This window comes from Cherax quadricarinatus, chromosome 18, assembly GCF_038502225.1.
Source record: "Cherax quadricarinatus isolate ZL_2023a chromosome 18, ASM3850222v1, whole genome shotgun sequence".
Classification (NCBI taxonomy): Eukaryota; Metazoa; Arthropoda; class Malacostraca; order Decapoda; family Parastacidae; genus Cherax; species Cherax quadricarinatus.
Genome location: NC_091309.1, coordinates 40,255,860 through 40,275,784, shown reverse-complemented (window position 1 = coordinate 40,275,784; position 19,925 = coordinate 40,255,860). Strand labels below are relative to the sequence as shown.

The window sequence follows — 19,925 nt, the reverse complement described above, 5'->3', positions numbered from 1 at the left end:
ATGCAAGCCAGGTCAAACCCCTGCACAGAAGCCCTCCAAACTTTCCTCAGCACTGGTATCACTCCTCCAGATAGATTGAAAAAACTAGAACCGACCTCCGCATGAACCACTTACATGATCAATGTCAAGTAAGGCAACAGCAGCACTACCACGCTCCATGGGATATTACCACATTCCAAACTACCATTCCTCCATTTCCCCCCAAAACTCCTTAAATCACAACCAAATCTTCGGCCTGGAGCCAAACATGATGCCTTAAGCTGTATTGATAACTTAGTCACGCAGAACACTCTGTCACAAATTATTTACGTTGATGGTTCTGTTCACCAATCCACTGGTGCAGCTGGTAGTGCTGTTGTTGTCATACAGAGTGATGGAGAAGGAGAGGTGCAGCAGTCGTAGGTGGTGTCACATTTGCCCAATGTGGAAGTAGGTCGTGCCCAAGGGTTAGGCAAGCGAAGAATTCCCAATAAGATCCCAAGAAGTTGCAGTGTCTGACAGGATTGTCAGACACTGCATTACCTCATTCTCCTCCTGTTCTTCAAGCTTCTCCTGTGTATGGACTGATGAAGCCACTGTGTGGCGAAACGTTTCCTTAATAAAGATACCCAAGAGTTGCACATGTGTCTAATTTATCTTTGAATCTCTTGTTGAGTTCCTCACATACTTCACGGTCATTTCTTGTTGTCTCTCCTCCTTCCTTCCTTAGCCTGATTACCTGGTCCTTGACTGTTGTTTTCCTCCTGATGTGGCTGTATAACAGCTTCGGGTCAGATTTGGCTTTCGCTGCTATGTCGTTTTCATATTGTCGTTGGGCCTCCCTTCTTATCTGTGCATATTCTTTTCTGGCTCTATGACTGCTCTCCTCATTCTCCTGGGTCCTTTGCCTTCTGTATTTCTTCCATTCCCTAGCACACTTGGTTTTTGCCTCCCTGCACCTTTGGGTGAACCATGGGCTCATCCTGGCTTTTTCATTATTCCTGTTACCCTTGGATACAAACCTCTCCTCAGCCTCCTTGCACATTGTTGCTACATATTCCATCATCTCATTAACTGGCTTCCCTGTGTGTGTGTGTGTGTGTGTGTGTGTGTGTGTGTGCTTTGTGGGTGTGTGTGTGTATGTGTGTGTGTGTGTGTGTGTGTGTGTGTGTGTGTGTGTGTGTGTGTGTGTGTGTGTGTGTGCTTTGTGTGTGTGTGTGTGTGTGTGTGTGTGTGTGTGTGTGTGTGTGTGTGTGTGTGTGTGTGTGTGTGTGTGTGTGTGTGTGTGTGCTTGTGTGTGTGTGCTTGTGTGCGTATGTTTGTGTGCGTGTGTGTGTGTGTGTGTGTGTGTGTATGTGTATGTGTGTGTGTGTGTGTGTGTGTGTGTGTGTGTGTGTGTGTGTGTGTGTGTGTGTGTGTGTGTGTGTGTGTGTGTGTGTATGTTTGTGTGTGTGTGTATGTTTGTTTGTGTGTGTGTGTGTGTGTGTGTGTGTGTGTGTGTGTGTGTGTGTATGTGTGTGTGTGTGTGTGTGTGTGTGTGTGTATGTGTGTGTGTGTTAGTTACCATTTGGTCCTAGGCACATGTCGATTAGACACTAGACCTGTTGTATGTGCATGTGTGTGTGTGTATGTGTGTGTGTGGGGGGGAGGGTGCGGGCTTGTGTGTATGCATATATTTGTACGCTCATGTCCATGTGTCTGTGCGTGCGCCCTCGTGTGTGTGTGTGCGCGCGCGCGCTCGTGTGGGGTGTATGACCCACTTAATATTTGTATTTATAACTCATTACAATTGTGACCAGGTGTGGACGTATCAGTGGCTCATTACTTTGTAATTTGTTCATGACTGTAACCTCTGTAATCTTTTGACTACCACCCACAGGATGGGTATGGGGTGCATAATAAACATATTAAACTAACAACTAACTTCTCACTGTGTGTCCGGGTTCGATTCCCGCCGAAGGGGTGGAAACATTGTACGTGTAGGCTATCCGACGGAAAAGAATAACAGAGCGGCTAAAAGAGGTCAATATATCTGAAATGCGCAGGGAGACACTGGTCAGAGAAATAGCAAGCATCGAACTTAAGCTAAAGGAATCTTATAGGAGTCAGGAATCGCGGGAAGAACTAAAAGCCATAAATGAAATCGAAAGAAACCCAAAGTATTTCTTCTCCTATGCCAAATCAAAATCGAGAACAACGTCCAGTATTGGGCCCCTACTTAAACAAGATGGGTCCTACACAGATGACAGCAAGGAAATGAGTGAGCTACTCAAGTCCCAATATGACTCAGTTTTTAGCAAGCCGCTAACCAGACTGAGAGTCGAAGATCAAAATGAATTTTTTATGAGAGAGCCACAAAATTTGATTAACACAAGCCTATCCGATGTTATCCTGACGCCAAATGACTTCGAACAGGCGATAAATGACATGCCCATGCACTCTGCCCCAGGGTCAGACTCATGGAACTCTGTGTTCATCAAGAACTGCAAGAAGCCCCTATCACGAGCCTTTTCCATCCTATGGAGAGGGAGCATGGACACGGGGGTCGTCCCTCAGTTACTAAAAACAACAGACATAGCCCCACTCCACAAAGGGGGCAGTAAAGCAACAGCAAAGAACTACAGACCAATAGCACTAACATCCCATATCATAAAAATCTTTGAAAGGGTCCTAAGAAGCAAGATCACCACCCATCTAGAAACCCATCAGTTACACAACCCAGGGCAACATGGGTTTAGAACAGGTCGCTCCTGTCTGTCTCAACTACTGGATCACTACGACAAGGTCCTAAATGCACTAGAAGACAAAAAGAATGCAGATGTAATATATACAGACTTTGCAAAAGCCTTCGACAAGTGTGACCATGGCGTAATAGCGCACAAAATGCGCGCTAAAGGAATAACAGGAAAAGTCGGTCGATGGATCTATAATTTCCTCACTAACAGAACACAGAGAGTAGTCGTCAACAGAGTAAAGTCCGAGGCAGCTACGGTGAAAAGCTCTGTTCCACAAGGCACAGTACTAGCTCCCATCTTGTTCCTCATCCTCATATCCGACATAGACAAGGATGTCAGCCACAGCACCGTGTCTTCCTTTGCAGATGACACCCGAATCTGCATGACAGTGTCTTCCATTGCAGACACTGCAAGGCTCCAGGCGGACATCAACCAAATCTTTCAGTGGGCTGCAGAAAACAATATGAAGTTCAACGATGAGAAATTTCAATTACTCAGATATGGTAAACATGAGGAAATTAAATCTTCATCAGAGTACAAAACAAATTCTGGCCACAAAATAGAGCGAAACACCAACGTCAAAGACCTGGGAGTGATTATGTCGGAGGATCTCACCTTCAAGGACCATAACATTGTATCAATCACATCTGCTAGAAAAATGACAGGATGGATAATGAGAACCTTCAAAACTAGGGAGGCCAAGCCCATGATGACACTCTTCAGGTCACTTGTTCGATCTAGGCTGGAATATTGCTGCACTCTAACAGCACCTTTCAAGGCAGGTGAAATTGCCGACCTAGAAAATGTACAGAGAACTTTCACGGCGCGCATAACGGAGATAAAACACCTCAATTACTGGGAGCGCTTGAGGTTTCTAAACCTGTATTCCCTGGAACGCAGGAGGGAGAGATACATGATTATATATACCTGGAAAATCCTAGAGGGACTAGTACCGAACTTGCACACGAAAATCACTCACTACGAAAGCAAAAGACTTGGCAGACGATGCACCATCCCCCCAATGAAAAGCAGGGGTGTCACTAGCACGTTAAGAGACCATACAATAAGTGTCAGGGGCCCGAGACTGTTCAACTGCCTCCCAGCACACATAAGGGGGATTACCAACAGACCCCTGGCAGTCTTCAAGCTGGCACTGGACAAGCACCTAAAGTCAGTTCCTGATCAGCCGGGCTGTGGCTCGTACGTTGGTTTGCGTGCAGCCAGCAGCAACAGCCTGGTTGATCAGGCGCTGATCCACCAGGAGGCCTGGTCACAGACCGGGCCGCGGGGGCGTTGACCCCCGAAACTCTCTCCAGGTAAACACCGGTTGTCTGTGTTCACCCATCAGCAAAATGGGTACCTGGGTGTTAGTCTGACTGGTGTGGGTCGCATCCTGGGACAAAACTGATCAAATCTGCCCGAAATACCCTGCATAAAAAGGGGCTTTCTATATAGTAGTATGTCATTGATGTCAACTAGGACTGTATACCTTGTACATGTACTTGTAGAAATAAAGATAATAATAATAATTTTATTATATTACCTGGGTCATCATGCGTGCGAGACCTCGGCCACAGTAGTCAGCATGAACACACACCATCAACAGGTAAAGGCAGCATGTGACATCCGGGAACATAGTGGCGTCAGCATCAATCATGGCGAGGATGCGGTACACAGCACTTTGCTTGGTCTGAGTAAAGTCATCTTATTAGTACCTGACACGAGACTTTACACAAGCAGTTATACACAAGAAATCTTTATAGCAACGTTTTAAGAAATAAAAGCCAAGTGAAATTCACTCAGTGACGTAATAGGTAAATTGTCTCACAATTTACTTACCAATTTATATGTATCATGTTTGAGCAGTTGATTCACATTTTGCACCAAAGTTAAATTCACACCCACCAACTTCTTCTTCGTCTTCTCCCGGAAGCCGAGAGAAAAGCCGGAATCAAGAGCTGATTTTATTGTCAACTCACTGGATTCTCCATAACTCTCAGATGTTTCTTTGGCCGCAATGAACTGCAAAAATATTATATAAAATTGCTTAAAATAAAGGAATAAAGACTTTTTAATAAACAACGCTGAAATTGTTTCAAAGGTCTTTGTAATGGAAATATTTGCTGCTTTAAAGTAAAAATACAATAACTGTAATATAAACACCAGAAAAATATATACCAGACAGTAAAGAGACTTACAAGAGGGTTCCTCTTGAGAAAGTGATGTTTAGTAAGTACAACAACCTCTTCAAAGTCTTCAAGAGTCAGCATCACTAACTCTATGTTCTGTAAATCCTCAGCCATGGTAGCCTGAGCGGTAGGTAACTGTTTCTGAGAATAATTAATAGAGCACTCTAGAACACATGTCAGAGAACATTTAGATAGTGGAAAATATTTTAATCTTCCGAAGCTACAGTTCCTAACAGGTGTTTAATGTGTCGATATGGGTCAAAAATGTATTTGAAAATGGAAGAGAACCAAGAGGTTCCATCTGCGCCTGCGCTGATGGGCAGGGAGAGGTCGAGACGGGGCATCAGGGAGCAGGAGTGTTTGGAATGGAGTTAAGTGGCTGGGAAAGCATGGGACCAGGAAATTGGCGTTCATGGCAGCCTAAGGATTAATACAGGCCTCACTTCATAATAGGAAGTGTCGTAACTGTTCCTGGTGAAGAGTGAGGGAACGGGATATACGGGACCACTGTAATAAAGTGGTAAAATTAGTGAATAATGGTAGGACCAGTAGTGACTGGTGCGAAGCCATGGAGTGTGTCCAGGGGAAAATACCCGTGATTTAAGCATCACTCATCGGTCTCAGATCTTAATGGAGTGACCTCTAATGTGCATAATAATTATGAGACATTAAATCGTCGTGTGAATTGTAATGTAATCGCTGATATTAACACTAAGTTAAGAGAATGCGTGACGTGAAATAAGTCGCCTTGCTCCAAATGAATGCGTGTAGACTTCGTGGTTCCTGTCCCGAGGATAGTGAAGTTTTTATGGAGTCCCAACTTCTAAACCGGGACAAACCAACGGATACCTCGTGCTGTTTAAATAAGAACCGTGTCGGTGTAGCAGGACATCGAAATGAGATGGTGAATGGAGGAAATAAGGAACATCAATCACCCACAGTTAAGTAACCCTTCTAGTTATAGCAGACTGATACTGGCCAGTTAGGTATGTTGTAATTGGATAGGTTGTGGGTGATCCAGCTACATCAAGTGACCACCAGAGAATATCTGGTAAGTGGTGGTATTATATACAAGTGTTTTTTCCTTGATGGATATGTACATGTGCAACCTACCCCCCCTTCATTCAGTTAAACTAATATAATCTATACAGTCCACAATTAATTAGTAGCGCCGTACTTGTGGGTGCTATCCAATTCATACTGGTCTCGGTTAGATATGGATATGATTGCGAGGTCGAAGGGCCACCTGCAGTGACCAGGGGTGGTTAAGTTTTCTCACATGTCTACACGGGGTGACTACAGTAAACAATATGGTTGTTGTCTCCCAATGAGATTACTTGTATGCATGTAATGTTGAGGTACATACAGGTAAACCCCTATAAAATTTTCCATAGATATAGTACTACTGTGCAAGAGTACATAAAGAAACTATGGATGGTGAACAGCCACCAGTGATGACACAATATACTACACTACTTAGGTAAGATTTAGACAGGAAACACAACAAATGTTTCCTGACACGGGTCTTACAGGAGGTATGACCACTCTTGACCTTTATTTTTTTTTGCCCGTCCGATTTCTTTCATTTTTGGTGTACGTGAAGAACTGTTCACTCTCCTTATTTTGTGTATGTTTCAATAAGATAGCCAAAAAAAAACTGAAAAAAAAAATATTTACTGAAAATGACATTTGGCAAGACCCCCGTCCTAAATGGCACTATGAAAAGTTGTTTTGGGACTTGATACTCATGAAACAATGATAATGCGAATTTTTTACTTTGGGAGACCCTGTAAATATCTTATCTTTATTCTACAAAAAAATAAAGTTGCTAAGTTTTTGACATGTTGCAAAATATCTTGCCCTTTACTCCCACACAAATCCCAAAATATTTGGAATGTTTCCAGTTTCCCAAAGCCACATTGTACAACAATCATTGTTTTATGATTCCTGTGAAAATCATTTAAATTACGTCAATAATAAATGCTTCATGAAATAAGTCAATAACTTACTTCCCAGATATTGATCAACAAGTGCGCATACCTCATGACTTATGTTTCAGAGTTTTCCGTATGAAACTAGTGATCTAGTGCAGTTAGCGTCACAAACACTCCGTTTTCTCTTACCCAGGACCTCAGAAGGGAAAGAACGAGAAGATATAGTTAAGAGTGATAATAATCTTATCTCAGGAATGGTAAGTTTATTCAGATATACACAAATACAGTTACACAGATTATCATACATAGCAGCATGTGTAAAGAACCTAGGATAACCCAAAAAAGTCAGACAGAGTGACTTATTTCCATTGGGGTCCTTTTACCTTATTATTATAATATAATGAAGATAACATCTTATCATAATAAAAAGACTATCTACTACACGAGGGCCATTAAGACTATCTACTACACGAGGGTCATTAAGACTATCTACAATACGAGGGTCATTACTAGGAATAAGGTAAAATTACACGTGTGTTAGCTAAAAAATAAAAAATCATTCCCCTCCCTTTCTGTAGCTACATTCATCAGACACCTTTTGGCACTCTTCTTGAACTGGTTCATGCTATGACTGGCTTTGACATGTGCAGGTAGTCTGTTCCATTTCTTTATTGCTGTACAATAAAAGGTGTTTGAAGCCTGGCCACTGACTGTGGGTACTACAAAGTTGTGCTCTCTCCCCCTAGTACTATGATTGCTTTGGTTCCCAACTTTGACAAAATTGACAGCAAGATATTCTGGACACTGTTTGTGAGCAATTTTATAAACATGATTTAGCTTCAGTTGTTTTACTCTGTCCTCAACATTCAGCATATCCAATTGTTGTAATTCATCCTGGCCTACATATTCTCTTGGACCAAGGTCCAGGATGAATCTTACCATTTTGTTCTGGGTGATTTGCAGTCTATCTTTCAGTTTTTTTGTTAAGGCAGAGTACCATGAAGAGCAAGCGTAATCCATATGACATTGTATAAGGGCTAGACATAGGGTCCTGCGAGCCTCAGTAGGTAGACACTGTGCTTGTCTTTAGAGGAACTTCAGTCTGGCATTCGCTTTCTTTACTACACTGTTCCCTATCGACTCCTGACATGCATGGGTCAAAGGGGGTTCCCATATATCTTACTGATGAAACCAAAGTGATGGGCTCCCCAATACACTGGACATTAAAATTATTTACCCTTCTCAGTTTATGTTTCGTGCCAAAGAGAATGGCTTCAGTTTTTCCCGAGGCGTAATGATAGTTTGTTGTCTACTAACCAAATGTTGCAGGACTCCAGTTCCAGTGTTAAAACATTAGCTATATCTTGTGGGTCTTTACCTGACACTAACAGAGCACTGTCATCTGCATACAGTAGGAGTTTGCACTTGACACTATAATTTTATCCTGTCAATTTAAATCTAATTATACTCTAATTCTTGTAAACAACTTATATAAGACCTTAGTGCAATTACAATTGAGAGTCTTGTTCATTTATTATATTATTAGATTAATCACAGTTTTACTCTAGCTCATTCTAGCTCAATACATAGTCAATACCAAATTCACTATACTAGACCATAGTGCAATTACTAGTGAGAGACTGGTGCTATTTGTAATTTGTATTTTTATATTATTAGACTAAACCTAGTTGTACTATAGCTCTTTCTAGCTCAATACATAGTCAATACCAAATTCACTATATTAGACCATAGTGCAATTACTAGTGAGAGACTGGTGCTATTTTTAATTTGTATTTTTATATTATTAGATTAAATTCAGTTGTACCATAGCTCATTCTAACTCAATACATAGTCAATACCAAATTCACTATATTAGACCATAGTGCAATTACTAGTGAGAGACTAGTGCTATTTTTAATTTGTATTTTTATATTATTAGATTAAACCTATTGTACTATAGCTCATTCTAGCTCAAAGCGTAGACTCCACAAAAGTCATTATTAGACCTTAGTGCAATTACAAGTGAGAGTCTTGTTCTATTTTTAATTTGTATTTTTATACCTAGTTGTACTTTAGTTCATTCCAGCACAACACATAGACAACATCAACTTCATTATGTGTAGTAGTGACTATACCCTACATGACCAAAATACTCTAGCTATATACTTGTCCAAGCTTCCCACCACAGGCTCCAGGCGGACATCAACCAAATCTTTCAGTGGGCTCCAGAAAACAATATGAAGTTCAACGATGAGAAATTTCAATTACTCAGATATGGTAAACATGAGGAAATTAAATCTTCATCAGAGTACAAAACAAATTCTGGCCACAAAATAGAGCGAAACACCAACGTCAAAGACCTGGGAGTGATTATGTCGGAGGATCTCACCTTCAAGGACCATAACATTGTATCAATCGCATCTGCTAGAAAAATGACAGGATGGATAATGAGAACCTTCAAAACTAGGGAGGCCAAGCCCATGATGACACTCTTCAGGTCACTTGTTCTATCTAGGCTGGAATATTGCTGCACTCTAACAGCACCTTTCAAGGCAGGTGAAATTGCCGACCTAGAAAATGTACAGAGGACTTTCACGGCGCGCATAACGGAGATAAAACACCTCAATTACTGGGAGCGCTTGAGGTTTCTAAACCTGTATTCCCTGGAACGCAGGAGGGAGAGATACATGATTATATACACCTGGAAAATCCTAGAGGGACTAGTACCGAACTTGCACACGAAAATCACTCACTACGAAAGCAAAAGACTTGGCAGACGATGCACCATCCCCCCAATGAAAAGCAGGGGTGTCACTAGCACGTTAAGAGACCATACAATAAGTGTCAGGGGCCCGAGACTGTTCAACTGCCTCCCAGCACACATAAGGGGGATTACCAACAGACCCCTGGCAGTCTTCAAGCTGGCACTGGACAAGCACCTAAAGTCAGTTCCTGATCAGCCGGGCTGTGGCTCGTACGTTGGTTTGCGTGCAGCCAGCAGCAACAGCCTGGTTGATCAGGCGCTGATCCACCAGGAGGCTTGGTCACAGACCGGGCCGCGGGGGCGTTGACCTCCGAAACTCTCTCCAGGTAAACTCCAGGTAAACACAACTCAGGATATAAATAACCATAATTTAAACCTAGAAGATGATTGATCACGTTGACCCTGATCTAAACCTCCATAATCTGACACCCAATCAAAACCTATTGGAAAGTAACTGCCTTTATTACACAGCATCACAAGCCACCACTATCCTAAACAATGCTAAAAGTCTATCAGTACTTAACTACAACATCAGGTCCTTAAGCAAACACTATGATGACCTCCTAGCACTCCTTGAATCACTAAAGACACCCTTCTCCTGCATTATTCTTACTGAGACCTGGCTTAAGCAGGACACAATAGATATCTACCCTCTACCAGGATACACAGCAATTCACAACTGCAGACCAAACCAAGTTGGGGGTGGTATTGCAATCTATTACTCTAACCATTTATCTTGTCTTAGCACCACTTGCTTTAGTGATGAATATGGGGAATACATTTTTGCTAATTTTACTGTAAAAAACCTTAAGACGCCTATAACAATCGGTGCCATTTACCGGATACCTCACACAAACATCCCAAATTTCAGTGAGAAATTAAAGTCACTAATAACAAACAGACAAATGAATAAGCACCACCTTCTCTTAGCTGGAGACTTCAACATCAACCTTGGCTTACTAGATGATCAGCCTGTAACTGATTTCATCAACAATATGAACAACACACTTCTCATACCAACAATAACTAAACCAACCAGGCTCACTGAGACAAGTGCAACCATAATAGACCACATATGGACCAATATACTAGCCCCCCTTAAATCAGGGATAATCACAGATATCACTATAGACCACTACCCTACCTACCTCCTGACAAACATTAGTAAACCACCACTTGAATACAACAAAGTCTCATTTAGACTCCATGACGAGGCCTCAGTAAGGAAGTTCACAGCTGACCTAGAGACTGTTGATTGGCCTACAGAATTCTCCAAGGCCAATGGTATTGATGACTGGACAGGCATTTTTCTTAACAAATTACTTAGACTATACAACAAACATTGTCCTATAAAAACAAAACAGATCACAAACAAACGGCTTGGTTGCCCATGGCTAACCAGCACCATTCTGAAATCCATTGACAAGAAACACCAATATGAAAAGCAATATAGACAGGGCTTAATACACAAAGATATTCTTAAACACTATTCATCAGCTCTCACCAAAGTAATAAAGAAAGCCAAACAACTATACTACTCCAGTAGATTCACAGACACTAGAGGAGATATAAAAAAGACCTGGAAAACACTCTCTCAGATTCTAGGGACCCACAAACTGAGAAAAACCAAGAATATTGTCCTAACTAAACCTAATGAAACACCACTACATCCCACTGACACAGCTAATAAGATAAACGACTTCTTCTCAACCATAGGATCTAATCTCGCCAGTAAAATCCCACATACCAATGCCCATGCCGGGGACTACCTAGATGGGAATTTCCCTAATTCCTTCTATCTTGCACCAACTGGGCCCACGGAAGTCACTGAGATTATAAAGTCACTTAAAAATAACTTGGGGAATCTGTCTCATGTCCCACCATTACTGTACAAGCGAGCGGCCCATGTCCTTTCGCATGCTATTTCATTACTTTTTAACAAGTCACTAGAGACTAGCACCTTCCCGAAACTACTCAAGATGGCAAGGGTTACACCAATACATAAAGGTGGTGACCCTACAGACTTAAACAACTATAGGCCAATATCTAACTTACCATTGCTATCCAAAATCTTTGAGAAACTCGTGCACAGGAGACTGTATTCATTTATAACGGCTCAAAACATACTCAACCCCTGCCAATTTGGATTCAGGAAAAATAAAAGCACTAATGATGCAATCATAAAAATGGTAGATCTGCTTTACACAGCATTGGAAAATAAGGAATATCCACTAGGAATTTTTATTGACCTAAGAAAAGCTTTTGACACAGTAGACCACGACATCCTACTCCACAAACTTGATCATTACGGTATAAGAGGCCATGCGCTTGCTTATTTCAAATCTTACATTACTAATAGGTATCAGTACGTCACCATTAAAGACACAGCATCAGCAACACGGCCACTTGATACTGGAGTTCCGCAGGGAAGTGTCCTTGGTCCCCTGCTCTTCCTCATATACATCAATGACCTTCCAAACATATCCCAACACCTGAAACCCATTCTCTTTGCTGATGACACGACTTATGTCATCTCTCACCCTAATCTTGCCACCCTCAACACCATTGTGAATGAGGAGCTGATTAAAATATCGACTTGGATGACAGCCAATAAACTTACGCTTAACACTGACAAAACCTACTATATTATGTTTGGTAGCAGAGCAGGAGATGCACAAATTAACATTAAGACTGACAACACTCTAATTACCAGAAATAATGGGGGCAAATTCCTAGGCTTATACCTTGACAACAACCTGAATTTCAGCACCCATATCCAGCATATAACCAAAAAAGTATCCAAAACGGTTGGGATCCTCTCCAAGATACGATACTACGTGCCGCAAAATGCCCTTCTCACACTATACCACTCACTTATTTATCCATACCTCACCTATGCTATTTGTGCTTGGGGATCAACTGCAGCAACACACCTAAAGCCAATAATAACCCAACAAAAAGCTGCAGTAAGAATAATCACTAAATCCCATCCCTGGCAACACACCCCCCCACTCTTCATAGACCTAAACTTACTCCCAGTTCAGTACATCCACACTTACTACTGTGCATTCTACATCTACAGGGCCTTAAACTCTAATATCAACCTTGACCTAAAACGCTTTCTTGATAGTTGTGACAGAACCCACAGGCATAACACCAGACACAAACATCTCTACGACATTCCCCGTGTCCGACTAAACCTTTACAAAAATTCAATGTATGTCAAAGGCCCTAAAATCTGGAATACCCTACCTGAGAACTCTAGAACTGCAGACACATTCATCACCTTCAAAACTACCATTAGAAAACATCTTATTTCCCTGATACACCCCGTCAACTAACTACACGAATACCACCTGGTGGTTCACACTTACACTCACTCACTCATTTGACCATAAACAGAAATATTAATCTCAATCTTAAAATAATGAATCCTGTGATACTCCAATACTGAAACTATGTACTGTGCCAAAACAAAAGCATTCACATTGCTAAACTCACAAACTAGTATTTAGTCACTTAGCCATAATACCAACTTACCTCATAATTTGTAATATTTTACAATTAAGAATAAAACTAAGTCTGCCCGAAATGCCTAGCCATGCTAAGCGTTCTAGTGGTATACTCTGTAATCACAATTTTACTACATGTAAACCACACAATAACCAAATTTCTGTAAACTCAGCATTGTAATCCTTATAGAGAATAAACTTTGAATAGCATAAGAATAATAAGGGACCCAGAATACTACCTGGAACTCCACATGCTATCGGCAGAGGTTCTGATTCCGTTTTGTTGTAAGTTTATTCAGGTATACACAAATACAGTTACATAGATTATCATACATAGCAGCATATGTGTAGAGAACCTGGGATAACCCAAAAAAGTCAGAGTGACTTAAGCCGTAGAGTTGATATTAGCGTAATAATGAAATATTTTCTCCTTCCCCTATGGCAAGTTAAATCACCACCACCAGATGTAGACCAAACGAAATGTAAACTTTGCCAGATGGACTATTGTCACACCCTGCGTCATTATGTACTGGAGTGTGATCAAATTAATGAATTTTGAGACAACTCACTCAGAAAAGTTCAAGAAATGGCAAAGTATTTTATCCTCAGTGGTATATTACCTGGAGAGGGTTTCGGGGGTCAGCGCCCCCACGGATCGGTCTGAGACCAGGCCTCGTGGTGAATCAGGGTCTGATCAACCAGGCTGTTACTGCCGGCCGCACACAAACTGACGTACAAACCACAGCCCGGTTGGTCAGGTACTGACTTTAGGTGCCTGTCCAGTGCCTTTTGGACCATCCTGGAGAAATACCCTGTGTGTGTGTGTACTCACCTATTTGTAGTTGCAGGGGTCGATTCATAGCTCCTGGCCCCGCCTCTTCACTGATTGCTACTAGGTCCTCTCTCTCCCTGCTCCATGAGCTTTATCATACCTCGCCTTAAAACTATGTATGGTTCCCGCCTCCACTACGTCACTTTCTAGGCTATTCCACGGCCTGACTACTCTATGACTAAAGAAATACTTCCTAACATCCTTTTGGTTCATTCGAGTCTTCAACTTCCAATTGTGACCTCTTGTTTCTGTGTCCCTTCTCTGGAACATCCCGTCTTTGTCCACCTTGTCTATTCCGCGCAGTATTTTATATGTCGTTATCATGTCTCCCCTGACCCTCCTGTCCTCCAGTGTCGTCAGGCCGATTTCCCTCAACCTTTCTTCGTAGGCCAATCCCCGTAGCTCTGGGACTAGTCTTGTTGCAAACCTTTGCACTTTCTCTAATTTCTTGACGTGCTTGACTAGGTGTAGATTCCAAACTGGTGCTGCATACTCCAGTATGGGCCTGACGTAAATGGTATACAGAGTCTTGAACGAATCCTTACTGAGGTATGGGAACGCTATCCGTAGGTTTGCCAGGCGCCCGTATGCTGCAGCAGTTATCTGATTGATGTGTGCCTCAGGAGATATGCTCGGTGTTATACTCACCCTCAGATCTTTATCCTTGAGTGAGGTTTGCAGTCTTTGGCCATCTAAACTATATTGTGTCTGCGGTCTTCTTTGCCCTTCCCCAATCTTCATGACTTTGCATTTGGCAGGGTTAAACTCAAGGAGCCAGTTGCTGAACCAGGCTTGTAGCCTGTCCAGGTCTCTTTGTAGTCCGGCCTGATCCTCATCCGATTTGATTCTTCTCATTAACTTCACATCATCTGCAAACAAGGACACTTCTGAGTCTATCCCTTCCGTTATGTCATTCACATATACCAAGAACAGCACAGGTCCTAGGACTGACCCCTGTGGAACCCCGTTTGTCACAGGCGCCCACTCTGACACCTCGTCACGTACCATGACTCGTTGTTGCTTCCCTGTCAGGTATTCTCTGATCCATTGCAGTGCCTTTCCTGTTATGTGTGCCTGATCCTCTAGCTTTTGCAGTAACCTCGTGTGAGGAACTGTGTCGAAGGCCTTCTTGCAGTCCAAAAAAATGCAGTCGATCCACCCCTCTCTCTCTTGTCTTACTTCTGTCACCTTGTCATAAAACTCTATTAGGTTTGTGACACAGGATTTTCCTTCCCTGAAACCATCCTAGTTGTCAATTATACACTTGTTTCTTTCCAGGTGCTCCACCACTCTCCTCCTGATGATCTTCTCCATGACCTTGCATACTATACACGTTAGTGATACAGGTCTGTAGTTTAGTGCCACATGTCTCTCTCCCTTTTTAAAAATTGGGACTACATTTGCCATCTTCCATACCTCGGGGAGTTGCCCAGTTTCAAATGATGTGTTGAAGATCTTTGTTAATGGCACACACAATATCTCTGCTCCCTCTTTAAGGACCCACAGAGAGATGTTGTCTGGTCCCATCGCCTTTAAGGTGTCAAGTTCGCATAGCAGCTTCTTCACCTCCTCCTTGGTTATATGTACCTCATCCAGCACTTGCTGGTGTACCACCCTGTTCTGATTTCCTGGAGTCCTACTGGTTTCCACTGTAAATACTTCTTTAAATCTCGTGTTGAGCTCCTGACATACCTCTCGGTCGTTTCTTGTGAATTCCCCATCACCCTTCCTCAGTCTGATTACCTGGTCCTTGACTGCTGTTTTCCTCCTGATGTGGCTGTACAACAGCTTCGGGTCAGTCTTGACTTTCGATGCTATGTCATTTTCATATTGTCGCTGAGCCTCCCCTCTTATCTGTGCATATTCGTTTCTGGCTCTTCGGCTAATCTCTTTATTTTCCTGAGTTCTTTGCCTTCTGTACCTTTTCCATTCTCTAGTACACCTAGTTTTTACCTCCCTACACCTTTGGGTGAACCAAGGACTCGTTCTGTTCTTCCCATTATTTCTGTTTCCTTGGGAACAAACCTCTCCTCTGCCTCCTTGCATTTTGTTGCCACATAGTCCATCATTTCTTGTACTGGTTTTCCTGTCAGTTCCCTCTCGCACTGAATGTCTTGAAGGAAGTTCCTCATGCCTGAGTAGTTCCCCCTTTTTTAGTTTGGTTTTTCCCACCCTATTTCTGCTACTCTCCACTTGGAGCTCAACTATGTAGTCGAAGCACAGAACCACATGATCACTAGCTCCCAGGGGCCTTTCATACAAGATATCCTCGATGTCTGAACTACTCAAGGTGAATACAAGGTCCAGTCTTGCTGGTTCATCCTCTCCTCTCTCTCTCTGGTAGTGTCTCTAACATGTTGATGCATGAGGTTTTCCAGTACCACATCCATCATCTTGGCTCTCCATGTTTCGGGACCCCCATGGGGCTCCAGGTTTTCCCAGTCAATCTCCTTGTGATTGAAATCACCCATAACTAGTAACTATGCTCCCCCCATGTGTGCTCTCCTGGCCACCTCGGCTAGTGTGTCGACCATTGCTCTGTTGCTCTCATCGTATTCTTCTCTTGGCCTCCTGCAGCTCTGTGGTGGGTTGTACATTACTGCAATTATCACCTTATGTCCCTCAGACTGGATTGTTCCTACTAAGTAGTCCCTTTCACCCGTGTCATCCATTCCTTCCATTTCCCCAAAACCCCACTGGTGTGTGTGTGTGTGTGAGGGAGAGATGGTTGGGGGGTAGCGGAGGGGTAGTTGTGGTTGAAAAATCCGTTATACCGTAGGCTGAAATTTAGTCCCAGTTGTCTTTCCTAGTAACGCTACTCTTTTATTTATTTATTTTTATTTATTTAAAAATTTGAGCACACATACAGAGGTACAAAAAATACAGATAAGAGCAGCATGCCAAAGCCACTTATACTATGCATAGCATTACGGGCTGGCTTAAAATTAACTTAAGATTAACTAAGCAATGATGAAATCAGTGATAAAACATTAATGTAAACAGATTACTATAAAGCACAAGTGAGTATTACAAAGACAGGTCATATTTATTTATTTATTTATTTATTTATAATTTGAGCACACTTACAGAGGTACAAAAAAAATACAGATAAGAGCAGTATGCCAAAGCCACTTATACTATGCATAGCATTACGGGCTGGCTTAAAATTAACTTAAGATTAACTAAGCAATGATGAAATCAGTGATAAAACATTAATGTAAACAGATTACTATAAAGCACAAGTGAGTATTACAAAGACAGGTCATATGGTTGCATTCAGTTAGGTAGTGATTCTGTTAGGTAGTGTATTTAAAAAAATAATAAAGTTAGATTCGGTTTTAGGTTTAACATTTATGTGATATAATTGTGAGAAACATTTAAGATATACAATTTATAAGGTTCAGTTATTCAGTATTTATTTGGTTTTGGGTGAGTAAGTGATCTTTGAGAAGAGACTTGAATTTATAAACAGGTTGTGTTTCTTTTATATTTACAGGTAATGAATTCCAGATTTTAGGGCCTTTTATGTGCATTGAATTTTTGCATAGTGTGAGATGGACACGAGGAACATCAAAGAGTGATCTGTGCCTTGTGTTATGGTCATGTGTTCTGTTGAGGTTGGCAAGGAGACGTTTGAGGGGAGGGTTAATATCAGAGTTAAGTGTTCTATGTATGTAATAGGTGCAGTAATAAGTATGGATGTTTTGTATGGTGAGTAGGTTTAGTGTATTGAATAATGGTGGAGTGTGCTGCCTGTAGTGAGAATTTGTTATCATTCTAACTGCAGCCTTTTGTTGAGTAATTAGTGGTCTGAGATGGTTAATTGTTGTTGAGCCCCATGCACAAATTCCATAGGTGAGATAGGGGTAACTAAGAGAGTGATATAGGGCCAGGAGGGCTGACTGTGGAACATAGTACCGTATCTTCGATAGTATGCCTACAGTCTTGGAAATTTTCTTAGAAATTTGTTGTATATGTGTATGAAATTTGAGTCTATTATCAAGGTGGATTCCTAAGAATTTTCCCTCTGTTAGTTTTGTGATAGGTGATCCGTTTATCATTATGTTGAGAGGGACATCTGTAGCTCTGTTACCAAACTGAATGAAGTAGGTTTTGTCAATGTTTAGTGTAAGTTTGTTAGTCCTCATCCAGGTAGATATTTTCTGTAATTCGGTATTTACAGTATTGGCTAGCGTGACTGGGCTCAGGTGAGAGAAGACGTATGTAGTGTCATCTGCAAATAGTGTGGGTTTGAGTAATTGCGAAGCATTTGGAAGGTCATTTATGTATAGGAGAAAGAGAAGAGGGCCAAGGACACTTCCCTGTGGGACACCAACTGTAATTGGTTGCGCAGAAGAGTTTGCCCCATTTGCGTACACATATTGGCTTCTGTTGCTGAGGTATGACTTGAGGTAGTTGAGGGAGTGCCCTCTTATACCATAGTGTGACAATTTTACGTGGAGCAAGTCATGGTCAACTGTATCAAAAGCTTTACGTAAGTCAATGAAGATCCCCAGTGGGACTTCTTTTTTCTCTATTGCAGTGTATATATGTTCTAGCATGTGTATAATAGCATCATTAGTATTTTTATTAGGCCTGAATCCAAATTGGCAGGGGTTGAGTATGTTTTGGGAGATAAGGTAGGAGTAGATTCGTTTATGAATTAATTTTTCAAAGATTTTTGAGAGAGGGTGTAAGTTGGATATTGGCCTATAGTTATTCAACTCTGTTTGGTCTCCTCCTTTGTGGATCGGGGTGACCCTTGCTATTTTGAGAACTGTAGGGAAGGTGGAGGATTCAGTGGATTTGTTAAAGAGTGTTGCAATGATTGGTGATAGCACTCGTGACACTTTTTTGTATATAAAGGGTGGTAAGGTATTTAAATCTCCTGCCTTGTTTTTTAGTGCGTTGATAATAAGGGAGACTTCGTATGGGTTAGTCGGAGCTAGGAACAGAGTGTTCGGGTAGTTGCCGGTGAGGTAGTCATTTGGTGGGGTATCTGAGCTTGGGATTTTATTGGCAAGGTTTTGTCCTATAGTGGAGAAGAAATCATTGAGTCTGTTTGCTGTTTCTGTTGGTGGGAGTTGGGGTTCATCTGATTTTGCTAATTTTATTTCGCTATTTCGTGATATCTTTTTTGTTCCCAGAATTTCTGATAGGGTTTTCCAGGTCTTTTTTTATATCACCTCGTAAGTTGGATAATCTGTTCTCATAATACAATTTTTTTGCCCTTCTTATCAGGCTGGTTAGGATTGACGAGTAACGTTTTGTTTGGTCTCTGGTTATGTGACCCATTCTGTACTGTTTTTCATATTGGTGTTTTGTATTTATGGATTTGAGAATGCTGGGTGTTAGCCAGGGACTGTTCAGTCTCTTTGCTGTCATCTGTTTAGTTTTTTTAGGGCAGTGCTTGTTATAGAGGTATTGGTTTTTTTTTTAGAAAATTATTAATACATTCGTCAATATCTGTATAAGTTTCTAGCTCGGTGTGCCAATCAATGTTTGCTATTGCTGTTGTGAAGTTATTAATGGCTGCCTCATTGTGAAGTCTGAAGGTGACTTTAGTAGTGTCTTGGGGTAGTTTACCAAGAGTTGTTATGAGGAAAGTAGGGTAGTGGTCTGTGGTATTATCTGTAATTATGCCTGATTTTAAAGGGGATATGGTGTTGGTCCAGATGTGGTCAAGTAGAGAAACACTAGTCTCTGTAACTCTTGTAGGTTTTGTTACTGTTGGTAGTAACATACAGTTACTCATTGTGTTTGTGAATTCAGTAACGTGTGGGTCCTGGTCTTGCAGGAGATTTATATTGAAGTCACCTGAGAGTAGTAAGTGATCTTTGTTCATGCGTGCATCAGTTATCATACTTCCTAGATTTTGACTAAATTGGCTAATGTTTGACTGTGGAACTCTGTAGATGTTTATCAATGTGAGAGGTTTTTGTAGGTACTTGGATTTGAATTTAGCTATTATATATTCCCC

At 41.6% G+C, this 19,925-nt stretch overlaps 1 protein-coding gene across 9 annotated transcripts in view; it reads right to left on the bottom strand.

Moving 5' to 3' along the window:
• Positions 1–19,925, bottom strand: part of LOC128689499 (arylalkylamine N-acetyltransferase-like 2) — a 38,130-nt gene that overhangs the window by 4,207 nt on the left and 13,998 nt on the right. For 8 of the 9 annotated variants that reach the window (XM_053777865.2, XM_053777866.2, XM_070086435.1 and 5 more), the window contains 3 exons: positions 4,913–5,044; positions 4,554–4,736; positions 4,258–4,404 (listed from right to left, as the gene is read on the bottom strand). In XM_053777865.2, coding sequence (XP_053633840.1) covers positions 4,258–4,404; positions 4,554–4,736; positions 4,913–5,017 — 435 coding nt within the window. In that variant the 5' untranslated portion in view covers positions 5,018–5,044. The remainder of the gene's footprint in view (positions 1–4,257; positions 4,405–4,553; positions 4,737–4,912; positions 5,045–19,925) is intronic. The other variant, XM_053777869.2, reaches the window with a different exon arrangement.